The sequence below is a fragment of the Accipiter gentilis genome, chromosome 9 (assembly GCF_929443795.1).
Source record: "Accipiter gentilis chromosome 9, bAccGen1.1, whole genome shotgun sequence".
Classification (NCBI taxonomy): Eukaryota; Metazoa; Chordata; class Aves; order Accipitriformes; family Accipitridae; genus Astur; species Astur gentilis.
Window position 1 is genome coordinate 37,854,184 of NC_064888.1, and position 13,939 is coordinate 37,868,122.

Here is a 13,939-nt window from a genome sequence, read left to right on the forward strand (position 1 = left end):
TATTTAAACTAAGCACTTAGGTACACAAAGGCCTTCCCCCCTCTCTCTAGGGAGTCTAGTATAAAAGCCTTTGAAGGGGTAGACCTTGTCAAATGCTTTCTGGAAGGTCTAGAATGTTATAGCAACTGAATATCCTTGCATGTGCGCTTATTGTGAAGTATTTCCTCTGCTTATGAAAGCTGAGTTGAAACTTTCCCCAGCATGTGACACTTCAACAGGTGCCAGCTTGTTGTTGTCAAGTAAATTAAGATTATCACGTAATAAGCATTTCCATGTGTCCTATAGAGCTACTGAATAGAGCCTATAAGAGTCTTTTCATGTGCCCTATAGAGCTACTCAATCAATGATTCTCATCCAGGCACTCTGGTCAGTTGCTGCTTAGGCCAGTGGAAGCATTTTATTTCTTCTCTGCCTTGTTCAGATGATACCATCACAAACTGTTCATAGACTATCCTTCTTGCTGTCGATATTCTGGTATTTAGTGATGCAACTGTCCTGTGAACAGACATTTGTTTTCTACCTTTAAGTGTCTGAAGAAGGATACAATCTCCAGCTATTTATCCTTATTTTTCTGCTGGGAGCTACTGCTCCCTTGAATCTGCTGGCAGTTGGTGATGAGTGTCCTCCATCAGGCTGCAGTCCAAATGAGAGGGCTGACTGCGATGTCTTATGTAGGTCTCTGGAAACCCATTACTGTCAATGAACTCTCCCTTGATCATATTCAAGTGTAGTTTTGTGTAATCTTCTAGCTGAATCATCTAGCAGTCTGTAACAGTAACCTGTCTTCATTACTTATTCTTGTATCAATCTTTGTCACCTGGAAACTTTATCAGCAGAAGTTGTATAAATATTTAACATTGCTGGACCATTGTCTCCAAACTTAGTAAGAGTATTGTGCTGCAGAAGCTGAGTGAAATGCTTTTCTCCCAGAGCTAATCTGGAACAGGAACACTTGTTGCTCTGATTTCTTCACCCCTGCCCCCAGATTATAAAGATCAGAAAACTTAATTTGAAGCTCCTCTGGCTAGCTAGAGTCCTGTATGGGCTTGTCCAGCTCAGAACCTTGTTGTTATTGTTCTTGGAGAGAAGTACTGGTGTGTTTCAAAAATGCTTAGCACATATTGACTAATACTGGAAACTTTAAATACCTTTTTAAGTATTGGAGTTGCTACCGGTGCACTCTAAAGCTGTAACTAAGTCTATAGGCACTTTAATGTCTTGAGCATAGAGGCTTATAAATTCTTGAAAGATTTGCTTAATGTGAGAATACTGGTGTAGTCCTAAAATGACCTTGAAATGTCCCTGTAGGCAGTCTTGGGCTGTCCTTAATTTAGCATTGAAATACCCTTCCCAAATTGTTGTAACTAGAGATGGGATTTAATACTATTCTTAATCTTGCTTGTTCTACTGCTGACCTAGTACAGGAGAATTTGTAGGAAAGCTTCTGTGGCAGGGAAGCAGTCTCATAGAAACCAGCTAGCCAATATTGTATGCTTTATTTTTTAATTCTTTAAAGAATTTTTGCTATGAGATGGTCAGTTGTACATCTGGACATAACTGTACACTCACATTGGAGATGAAAGTCTACTTGAAGTATCACTTGGTTCTTCCCTAGTACTGAGTTTTCCTAAACATTAAGATGCTTTTGGGGGAATAGGGGATGGGGCAGAAACCCAAACAACAAAACCTTAGCTGAATATCAGAATGCAAGGATATGGTGTCTTACCTTTTTCTGGCCTGTTCCAAGATGACTTGTAAGAAAATGTGGACTAAAAATGGAAATAGAAGGAAAATGATTTTAGAATATGTTGTGGAGATAAGTTACTGAAATAGAATGTTGCATGTTTTCTTGGTACAGATGCACAATTAAAATTGTCTCTGCATGATCTTCCTGTATAGAGGCAAGCATGTCTCTTGCATGAACAGTATCTCCTTTATAGAATATTAATCTTGTTTTGTGGTCCAGTTAGTGTGCATACATACAAAATATAAGTATAGCCACTCAACTTCGTCAAAATCCCCATACAGAACTAGGAAGAGGTTGTGTTACTTTTTGTTGAAATAAAAAGTAGATACTTTAATCCCTAAAATGGTAATGGTAGCCTGAAACTGAATCACTTTTGGTCAAAGACTACTTAGCGAGTTGATCAAACATTGTAGTGCTAGAATATGCTTGGAGTTAATACTGTGTATCTAACTATAACCAAACCTGGATTTCTTAGCCACTTCCAGCAACTTCTGCTTAACTTAATTACCTCCGCACATTTTTCTGTTTCTTGGTCAAAGCACGCTCCTATGCAGTTTAATGTCTGTACTCATTTCAATTTGGTGTGCTCTTCCAGTGCTGGTTAATTAAGACCCAAATTAAATGCTGCTGGCAAAGTTCCATAGACTTGGTAAACAGAAGGGGAGTTCTTCCTTTCCTATCCCTGGGAAAGGAAAGCTTTTTTTTTGTTAGCATGCCTCTGAATCTTGATAGAAACAATTAGTGGTTCAGCATCTGCAATATCTTCGATGAGATGTAACCACTGCCATTTGTAACTTCATTCAATCAACAACCTAAAACATTCTTTTTGCATGCAACTAATTTTAAGCTATTCAAGTAACAAAAAAAGAAAAGAAAATGGTAACAAGGAATTTCTTGGCTAAAATCAAAATACTTGCAAAAAGCAGTGCTTATAGTAAGTAAAGTTATGCACAGTTTAAGAAAAGTTACTGCAAAAGAATTTGTGGAAACTAAATACTACATTGTTTGAGAAGTGTTAGAGAAAATAAACAGCAGTGGTGTGCTGACACTGTTGAAGCAAAAGAGCTAAATTCCTGTTTTAGTAAGGAATGGGACATAGTAGCTTACTTCAGATATACTACTTTAAATTAGTTGTTGCCATCTGCTCTGCCATAGTTCATAAAACACTAAAAGTGAACATTCGATCTTAAGAGATGATTTAAAACATGCGGTCTTCTAGAATGACATATAGCTGTAGTGTTCTTCTCTTGTACACACCATACCTCCCACATTGAGTAGACAATAATCTTTTTTTTAAAGCTATTCTGTGGAGCTACTTTTTTTTAACTGCACAAGCACATACTCTATTTAGGGATTCAGTTATTTAGATATTGCTGGCAATTATAATATGCTGCTTCTCTGGCTGTTGATGAAGCTTTTACTGTAGGGCATACTTTATCTGCATAATTACTTCCTTACTGCTTTCTTTTGATCTGCTGGGGAATTCCTGTTTTCTTTCAATGTTCTGTGGCTCTGGCTATAATACAAATAGAGTTTTGAAATGTACACCAAGATGACTTTGAGTGCATTTTAAAAAATGATAAAGGGATACAGAACTTACTTGGCTGTATTAAACTCTTGTTTACTGCTACCAGGGTTTGTTAATATGAGGTAAACTGGAGAGTAGCTAGAGATTTTTTTTTCCAGTTTTCACTAAGGTCTATCTGCTTGGAAGTGCTTTACATTATACTTTTTTCCAATGGAATCATAGTGATTATTTCACTGGAACTCTAGATGGTATCCATTCTTAAAAGAGTATTTGTTTTGTTGACATACACTGGTGATCTCCTCATACCAGGAAGTTGTGTGGCTAACCTTCTGTAGGTGGGAATAGATGCAATTATAGCACTGCCCACCAGGAATATCTGTCTGGATGTCTGATTGTACTACCCTTCTGTTAAGCTTGGATTGCCCTGGGTTTCCAGAGACTGTGTTGTTCTTGCCTACTGGAAAGCAATATAGAAAATGGTAGACCTTTTTAGATGAAGCAGTAGACATCTTCATCTGTTGCTGGTGTTTTGGGCAGCGTTTCAATTTTGCCTTTCAAAAAGGATTTTCTTACTTATTGGTCTTCTCACTGTTGCGTAGAATCTGACCTGTTTTCCTCAGCTTCCCTTTTCTTATTTCCACCTTACCCCCATGGTTGCTGGGTGGAATGTTGGAGGCAAAGGCAGGTGTTCTCCAAGTCATGTTGCCTGTACCTATACAGAAAAGCTGTTCCAGTGCCTGCTGTCAGTGAGGATAACTGTCTTGCTGGCATTTGCTGTCACTCTTGCCCTTATTTGTTATCCTTTGACCAGTTTTTAGGAGATGATGCTTATGTCACACCTTTGAGTAACCTGATGCAACCTCAGAGCTGACCCTGCTTGAGCAGGGTGACATCCTGAGATCCCTTCTGACCTTACTTGTCTCTGTGATCCTATAAAGATTATGTTTCTGATGTTGTGTTCAGGAATTAGTGCAGGACTTGCTTTAGAAGATCACATATATTGAATAAGTGATGCATATCTTTATTCCCTTTTTCCTCTTCCCTTTTTGGGGTACAGCCTCTGGTTCTCACAGTGTATTTGTAATTATGAGGATCTGTAACTTTTAAAGGCTTCTTAATACCCAACATAAGCACATCTCTTTTCTAAAGATAGTAATATAAAAGCAAAATAAGGAGTGGAGTGTCATAATGCACAGTAGTCTATTTACAATGATTATTCTGTTTCTTTAGATAGAAGGAACTGCTGCTTGTACACATTGTCAGATTTGGGTTGAAGTGTTCAAGGTTTTTTTAAGTGCAGTTATTGGGAACTTTGATAGACCTTTAATTCTATGCTGAGTGTGTATTGGAAAATCTGGGAAAGAGAACAATTCTTGGTGTCCTGTGACTTTGAACATGTTATCCTGGGTTTTTCTTAAGCACTTGGAGGATAAAATACTGTTTAGAATTTACCGAGCAAGGAAAACAGTCTTTGTATTCACTATAAAGCCTGTAAATAGATTTTTTTCAGAGGCTGTATATTGTATTCAAAGGCATAAAATATGACACACTCACCTCTCGCAAGTGTGGAAGTGTGTTTAAGTCTACCATAGCCGGCTTTCAATGTCTGTATATGACCTCTTCAGCTAAACTTGGTTGCTTCTCATTTGGGAGAAATTGTGAGTGTACATGTGTGTCTCTAGGACTTTCTGTGCCTTTTCTATCTCTCAACAGAACTCTCACTTTTGACTTATAAAAGCATAGCATACTACTAGCATGCTAGTGATCTAAGCAAGGGATTAAAATTTAGGAAGCTAATAATGTCCAGGCACTATTCAGCAGTCAGTGGGAATGTTTGCTCTGTTTCCCTGTCTCTTTAAAGTGTTGAAGCTATGATTGCAAATTTTGTAGACTGAATGTGTGTGTGGAATGCACCAATACCTTAATCTTTGGCTCATTAATTTCTACACCACTAAGATGCACATACTTCAGGAATGATGTTGGGAAGCTTTAAATGTACATGAGTTGCTTTATGATGCAGTCCATGTTTGCTCACCAGATTTCTTAACTTCTAAATATTGTAATCAGATGTTATTCATGTCTGTCTTATTTGCTGTTTTATACACAACAGAAGGTACAAAGGGAAAATCTTAGCTTGCTGTCTGTTGAGCTCCAGCTATTCTTTTCAAATTGTACTGCCATTAGTGATGTTGGTGGGAATGTGCATCATCCTAGAGATTGCCTAATTGCTATAGATGCAGTGCTAACTTTACCTCTAATGGGTAAGTCTATGAAATAGTTGATCTCCTTATTATATTAGAGACTGAATAAGTATTGTTTTTGTAGAGGTGGTTTTTTCTTAATTGCAATGCATAATAACAAAACACAGCAATAGCAAATCATCATTCACTGGAGTCTTCTAGTCAAATGATTCCTGGCAGGGGTTTTACACTGGGGAGAAGCTTCTGGCAGACTAATCAAAGTAAATGTCTGACAGACAAATAAAAGCATCTACTACTCTTTTTCCAGATTTACCATGGTGGCTACTTTTAATTCGCCAGAAAGCATTGATTGGCAAACTTCCAGGAGACCATGAGGTTTGCAAAATAACAAAGATTGCAGTGATTCCACTTTCTGAAACAGAACCTCAGGATTTGGAATTAGAGGTATGACTATCTTCAGTCCTATTCTATAACTTGGCTTCAAGGGAAACCCTTACTTTAAATGTTGCAGAATTTTTTTCCAAAAGAAAATGGGTAAAGGAAAAACAATACAAGTGAATAATACTAATTTACACTGTGATTTGGATGTGAAGTTGAGGTGGGTCTTGGATACTCATGTCACGTCAAATTGAGGCAGACGTTCTCACGGTCACAGCAGAAAATGCCTTTTACATAAAAGAGGGCAAATTTTGCTATAGATGGAAACCTGCAAGTTCCCCCTGTATTTACTCCAGAGTGTTTTCCCTAGGTTTGTGGACATTTCAGTCTTGCTTTTGTAGACTTTAATTAAAATTTCCTTGAACTTTTTAAAGAGTATTTAAGTATTTGATTTAATTCAATATCATTATTTAGCTTTGTAAAAAGCACCATTTTGGAATAAACAAGCCAGAGAAGATTACACAGTCACCAGATGACACAAAATTTCTGTTGAAGACTCTTACTCAAATTAAATCAAATGTGTCTGCTCCAAATAAAAAGAAGGTAAAGCTTTCTACTGTTTTCTTGTTTTTCCAAATTGTTTAGTTGATAATTCAAAGGTTGTGGATGATCAAATGGAGTACTAAGACCTAAAAAGAGAACTAGTGCAAAACTACAGAATGTGCAATTACTGTCTTGAAGTTCAATCTGATTTTCAATTATTTAACTGTGGCTCTTCTATGATTTTTTTCATTTTGTAATTATATAATTTTGGCAGAATTACTAATAGAGTGCCTTCTTACCGGGATTAGCTTCTAGTGGGATTCTACACTTCTACAAATTGCTCTGTATAAGCATGTATCTTATAATATGCAATTGGAGACAAAATTTGGTGTACAGTTCCTCAGATTACACCATATAATCTTATCAAAATGCTTTTAACACAATAATGGCTGGGATTAGAAAGTCCAAGTAATATTTATTAAAATTAGAACAGGTAGATCCAATATTTCTTGGAAACTCTTGAGATTGAAAAGTACTACTTGAATGTAACCTCCAAAAGTTTCAGAGTCTGACTGCTTTGAATGCTCTTACTGCTAAAAGTAATAGCATGATATTTCTGAAGATGCTGTCCCATGTGTTTATCTCTGCTAGAAATTTTAAGATCCTGCTCGTCAGTAGGAAAATATTTGTCTACAAGGTTAGAAATGGCATATAGCAAATATCACTGGAGTCTTTTTCAATCAAAGAGAAAGACATAAGCAAGCTATTACTTTTTGTTCAGATTAAAGAAAGTAAAGAGAAAGAGAAGCTGGAGAAGAGACTATTGGAGGAGTTATTCAAAATGTTCATGGATTCAGACTCCTTTTACTACAGCCTGACTTATGACCTAACAAATTCTGTGCAGAGGCAGAGTGCGTGTGAGAAAACTAACTTACCACTGTGGCGAAAAGTAAGTTGTTTTGTTTGTTTTTTTCTTTTGGGACATGTGCTGTTCAATAATGTGGTCCAAACTTAACTGGTCACATTCTCTGTGGGTATAACCTACAGCAACTGAAGATCTTGCCCTGTAACCAGCTTCAGTGCAAGGAAATGAAACAGTCTCCAGTGTCATGTCTTGAACTGAGCTGTTATAGTCGAAAGCAATGAACACTAGACTTGTATGTACAGTTGTAGTGAATAACACTGGTGTCTTTACCAAATATATTGCCAAACCTTAAGTAAAATAATGTGAAACTGCCCTTTTTGTTATAAACAGGTTGATGACAGATTCTTTTGGAACAAGCATATGATTGAAGATCTTATCAGCATTGATGTGAGTCTTGCTTCTAACAATAACGTATTATGAGAACTGTTCTTTAGTTTTAGTTGAAATGTTTACTTAAGGCCTTGTAGAAGTTTACTTAAAAACCTGCTTGGCAGATGGGTCAGGATCAGGGCTGTGCCTTCTGAAGCTGAGCAACTGGCATTACCTTCTTCCCCCAGCCAGCCTTCTGGCAGCCTTCTAGTTAGCCTATGATCATTGCTAATGAATGAACATCAACAAAATTTGAAATTTTATTACAATAAGGCAATGCAGAATAATGCAACGTGATATGTTTGTGCTGATTTCAAAGGTAAACTTAAGATGTATTCATCTGTGAAATGGATTATCCCTGGACAGAGCTGAACTTGATAAGAAGGAGGAGCCAGAAAAAAACTCTGAATTCCAAAGTTTTCTTGAGACAAGATTTTTGTCCTCCTAAGTAGAGAATACTGTTTTTCTCCTTCAACAGAGTAGCTGATCAGTGTAACAGTAGTGTAGAACAAGTTATTCTGAACAGCTAATCAGAGTAGATAAAGCATTTTCCTGGCTAATGAGCACACAAAGAAACATAGAACCACTGCTCTTTCTTCAATATATCATCTCACTTCATTTTAAATGAACCTTGTAGATAAAGGACTGAGTTACTAACTACTATATGCCAGTTTAGACCAAGACTCAGGTTCTTTTAAAGATGACAGTGGACATCTTACCTTATGCGCTGCATCTCTTTCATTAATAATTTTACTTACTCTATTGGTTATGGAATCAGAGCAGGGTAAACCTAGATGCTCTGTGAAAAGTTGCATATAACATAAGAGTTTAGTTGTATTTTTTCATGTTATAAGATATAAATGGATAACATTGAATCAGTAGGGAATTTGGATCTCAATTCTGTTTAAGAAATTGATGTTTTAGGGTGGCAAAGCACTAATGTGCAGAGCACTGAACCAGTTGGCTTGGGTACTAAGTTGACCCATATAAAGCTTATGCTAATATGTTTTGCTGAAAACAGGCTAACAACATTACACTTTTAAATTTTTATCTATCTACCTACATAAATGTAATATACTATATGTCCATATAGAGGCTGTAAAACTGCCTTAAGGCAGAAACTAGGTAATAAATTACCTTATTTCCTGCTGCGTCTGAACTCACTATCCTTGTTTTTGACATGGGAAGTTACTACTATAAGCTTTTAATGTGCTTAAACATCAGATGTAATGTTGTATTGAAAAGTCCCTTTGGGGAAACTGGAAAAGAAGCTTTTAGATATTGTAGGGTTTCCTTCTGTCCCTAGATAGCTGGGAGTAGAGGAGGGCTTTTTGCCTTGCCTTGATTCAGCTTGCTTAATCTCCACAGAAAAAAAGATCTTAAGTAGCTTGCTTTCTTCCTCTTGATTTAAGTCCTATGACTAATGTAGGAAAAATGCTGGTACCTTTTACAGAAATAAGACAAGGATATAGCAAAAACTTCTTAGAACATGAAAAGCATGTGAAGCAACTGTTTATAAACATGAGAAATGGCAGAAATCATTGTAGGTAATGTAGAACCAACAGGAATGTAAATGTTTTTTGTAACCTTCAGAATGCTGAAGTGGACTTCTGGATTATACCCATCATACAAGGATTTGTGCAAATTGAAGAACTTGTAGTAAACTATAGTGAATCTTCTGATGATGATAAGAGCAGTCCTGAAACTCCTCCTCAGGAATCAACTTGTGTAGATGACATTCATCCAACATTTCTGGTGGCACTTATTTCACGCCGGAGTCGGCACAGAGCTGGTAGGCAAACAGAGTTCAAGGTATTGGGATTGTTCCTGAACACTGGAAGGGGATGCAGAAGATAAAACTTGAAAGAGTGCTCTGCTGCTCAGCAGATGGTCAGCTTTTGTCAAAGTATGTGCTACAGCCTTTCCCACTTATAGGAGGAAAAGAAAAGGCTGTAGTACACACAGCACTACACAGCTGTTACTTAGGGCAGTTACTAAGTGAGCTTCACTAGTGCCCTCTTGAGCACTGAATGCATCTTTGGAGGTTGCAGTTCTGAGATAAAGTTCCATCTTTGCAAACAACACCTTGATTAGGACCTTGTGTACAGCTCTGTCCTGATATGTTTTGGTAGGCCTGGGTTGGAGTTAAATTTTTGAAAGTCTTCCTTTGAGGGCTTTGACAGCAGATGAATAGAGACTTGAAAAGGCAGGTGTGTCTGCATGCCTGTGTCCCGGGAGATGTTTATGCAGGACCAAGGTGTGAAATAAGAATCATGCTTTGGTCTTGCACTATATTTGACTTATTCTAATAGTAGCAAGGTAAACAAAAAATATTCCCCGTCCTTAGGAGCACAGAAGGAAAGATTGAATCACTTATACTTTAGTAGGTCCTGTTCAAATCTAAGCCTTTTCAGTCTGAGATTTTTTTAAGATATTCTCCACCATGTCCAACTCCTTTCCTACATAGGCTTTTAACATGTCAAACCAAACCAAAAAAAAACCCAACCCAAACTGGTAAGCCTACCCTGATATGGGACTGACCTTTGTACCACAGCTCACTTCAGTGCATTTAATTCAGTTCCCAGGAAAATTATTTGTCAGACCAACCAACTCAGAATAAATACTTTGGGGTTCAGGGTAGTATCTAGTTTGCAGTATGCCTTATTTATGCTAAATTGTTTTGCAGATACAAAAACTGAATTGCAGAGGGCAAATTTCTTATTGATTCTCTCTTACTATTAATGATACTATGCTCATCTGATGCTAGTCCAGAGCATAAACTGTGTTGAACTTTCTCCTGTGACACAAAAAAGATTGTTTCAGTAAATTGATGCAATATTTTGAAGAATAATTATAGGAGTGTGTGTTTAATTCATTCTGTAATGCGTAACTTTAGCCAAGAGTTCAAAGAGTGTATTTCTGAAATATTGTAGTTAAAAAACCCCAAACAAAACACCTAACCCTGCAACAAACCCCAGAGGAAACACTGATTTGAAAGCCTAATATGCTTCTATGCTAAATACATTCATTCTTTCAGGCAGCTTGTTCGTGATTTAAAAAAAATGAACAAAACCACCATTGCACTAAATTACCAACATGCCCAAGACCTTAAGGAAAGGTGTTGTGAGATAAAGAAAGACAGCCGCTCCAAAGCTTAAGACAGTAAAAGCCTAGTGTCTGCAGTAGTTGAGATATCAAAAGTAAGGGAGCTGAAGTTTCCTGTGCAAAGATTTAGTTTGGGTTTTGGTGTAAGACCACTATTGGTGGCAGGATGTAAGTAATGGATGACTGATGCTTTATTCTAAAAGCCCCTGTCTGATTAAAGGCTGTTATACTGGTCTGATATTTTGTGACTGTATGAAGGTCCCTATGACAGGTATTTTACATTCCTTTCGCTTTCCTATTTCTAACCTCTTCTCTTCTCTCCCACAGTTCTTAGCTAGTGAGCTAGTGTTGTTGAGGTTCAGTTCAAAATTTTGGTCCAGTGCTACTTCAGGACTTGGAACAGAGTTGTTCTGATTCTGTGGAACTGAATTTCCATGCTATAAACCATGGTCTTGAATCTTTCTCCAACCCTTTTTACTTATTCCTTCCCCATCCCTTGCTACCACCTGCATCCATTCTGAAATAGTGATATATTCTCCTTTGAGTAAAAGCCAGGCAAACCTCCATGTGCAAATGCTTATCTGTTCTGTTTAATGATCAGTCAGATGGCTAGGCAAAAAAACTGTGTAGTCAGAAGAGCAGTATCTGTTCTTAAAATGCAGAATTAATTATACAGGTTAAAACAAGGCAGTGGAAGTCTTCTGTTTTGTGGAATGTGCAAATTTTCTTGGGCTGCTTGTGGGATCTCATTGTGAGAAGTGGAGCATCTGTCAGTAAAAGTGGCCTTTAGGTTCATGGAAAATACTGAACACTAAAGTAAAACTTTCTGCTAAACTTGACAGAACAGGTAGTAATGTATCCTTTAGGGTGGACTAAAGACCTGTGACTTGCAGTGCTAGTAGACTGCCTTGCCCTGTCAACTTTCTGCTGCTTGTTGTGTATCAGTAAATAAACTTTATCCCTATAGTCAATGTAATTTTGGGGATTAGAGTAGGATAGGAGTGACCTTTACCATTGATCATGGATTTTGGCTAGAACTCTCCTGTGTTACTGTGTCAAAAACAGTAACAGAAGTTATTAATGTTTAAGACTAATACTTTAATATGAATTGATCATTCTCGTTCCTCCTAGGAATGCGGTATAAGCGAAGAGGTGTTGATAAAAATGGAAATGTGGCAAATTATGTTGAGACAGAGCAACTGATTCATGTTCATAATCATACTCTTTCATTTATACAAACAAGAGGCTCTGTGCCTGTTTTCTGGAGCCAAGTTGGATATAGATATAACCCACGGCCCCGACTGGACAAGAGTAAGTATTTGAGTAGAATACCTAAAGATGAGAGTTACCTTAGAAATAGGTTCATTGGACTGTTGCTTTGCTACTAGTCTTTCAGTGGCACTTTATAGAAGCCAGGAATAACAGTAATGACTTGACTCCCCTTAACTACTACTCTAATTGTAACTATACAGAGCTCTAACTTCTTGCCCATTGTAAATTCCATCAGGCCTTGAATTTCAGTATTTAATGAATTATCCGTTTTATGTCTAGTCTTACTTGTTGCAGTGTTTTCTGAGTTGGGAAGGGAGACAATTTGGTTTTCTCTTTTGAGAACCTGCTTAGACATTGATGTCTTACAAATACCTTTGCCCACAAATTTAACTTATGCTGAGGTTCTGTCTGCAGTAAGAACTGCTATTTCAATGTGGGAAGAGTTTTATAGTGTGCTTTTGTCTTCTCTGAAATTAAGTCCTCTCTACTGGGCTTTGTCAGATCTAAATTGCTTCCTTTTCCACTGAAAGATAATGCAAAAGCCAAAACATGTAAGACTATTGGTGAGACTCTGGCAAATCTGGATGCTTGTATGACCTAGATATTCATAGCCTGAACTTTCTTAAGATAGAGGTCAACAGTATCTTTTTGAGGTTTAGCATTGTAAAAGAGAAACCCTTCTTGGAAGGAAGCTAGTATGCTCATGATCTTGTATAATAAGACTGCCACTGGATTGGGTTGACTGGCATCCTAGATCATAAGTACGTACTTCTATGAGTCCAACTTGTGTGTTGGATTCACATTCTCCTCTAGTATTAGCAGGTCTGGTCTTCTGCCATTGAAGACAATTTTTAGGGCTGAAAATAAAAAACCCCTGCCCTTTCAGAGGGGGCTGTGATGTTGGAAAGTTAAGGGACTGCTTTTCTTTGTCTTGAGTAAGACCTAGTAAAATGGGCCTTTGAGCTTGCTTAGGAACTTGGGCAAAGCACATAATTTTAAGTTGACAAGCAGTTATGATCATTGTAAACTTAAGGAAGATGCATCAACAGATTTGGGTTTCTTGTGATTTTATACTAAATAACCTGGAGATTACTGGAGAGGGATGACTTGTTGCCACATCGTGGAAATGAAAATTTAAATAAATTCAGAAATTGAGGAAAATAAAAATAAAACACCTCCTAATTTCCCCCTTCCGATAAGTTTGTGCTATGACATATGTTTATAAAGCTGAGCAGTTCTTTTTTTGTTCATCTTAGTTCTTTTTTTTTAATTATTTTTTAGTAGGATTATTTTTTTTAAGAAATGAGGAATTGCATTTAATTTTATAGACTTACGGGTAGGAATTGAGAATTCAAGGAATTAGTGATGCCTTGAATCAACTGGATAGCATTTTTAGTTTTTAGTTGCAAGTAGTATTGTCCTCTAGGACAACTGGGTAACACTTTCAGTATTATCCCCTGTCCTGCATGTCCCCCTTTGCAATTTGCAAACCTTTTTTGTACTTCAGTTTGCTTTTTCAAAAGATGCAAAACAAATATAAGCACTCTTTTTTTTTGGAAGAGATGTTTATGTGGGTGTTTGGTGTGTATGTGGAAGGATTAAACATGATTATTAGAAGTTAAATTTTTGTCCAATCTGCTCTGCACAAAAAGCAAAATAAAGCAAAATTTAAGAATGGTGTTTCCTATACACTATAGTAGTAGAACAACAGTGTTGAAGTTGAGCAAGTTGGAAGACGTTTACAAGTAATTCTCTATAATGTGTCATGTTGTGTGTTTAAGTACTTTAAACAAAGCTATCTTGGTTTCTTAGAGTATAGATTTGGGCATGATTTAATACTTCAAACAGGACTTGTTGCTGAACAGGCTGTT

General features: G+C 37.1%; 1 protein-coding gene across 2 annotated transcripts in view; it reads left to right on the forward strand.

Moving 5' to 3' along the window:
- Window positions 1-13,939, forward strand: part of INPP5F (inositol polyphosphate-5-phosphatase F) — a 45,778-nt gene that overhangs the window by 16,429 nt on the left and 15,410 nt on the right. For both annotated transcript variants that reach the window (XM_049810537.1, XM_049810539.1), the window contains exons 3-8: window positions 5,784-5,920; window positions 6,329-6,457; window positions 7,179-7,346; window positions 7,653-7,709; window positions 9,285-9,483; window positions 11,928-12,107. In XM_049810537.1, the coding sequence (XP_049666494.1) occupies window positions 5,784-5,920; window positions 6,329-6,457; window positions 7,179-7,346; window positions 7,653-7,709; window positions 9,285-9,483; window positions 11,928-12,107 (870 nt within the window). The remainder of the gene's footprint in view (window positions 1-5,783; window positions 5,921-6,328; window positions 6,458-7,178; window positions 7,347-7,652; window positions 7,710-9,284; window positions 9,484-11,927; window positions 12,108-13,939) is intronic.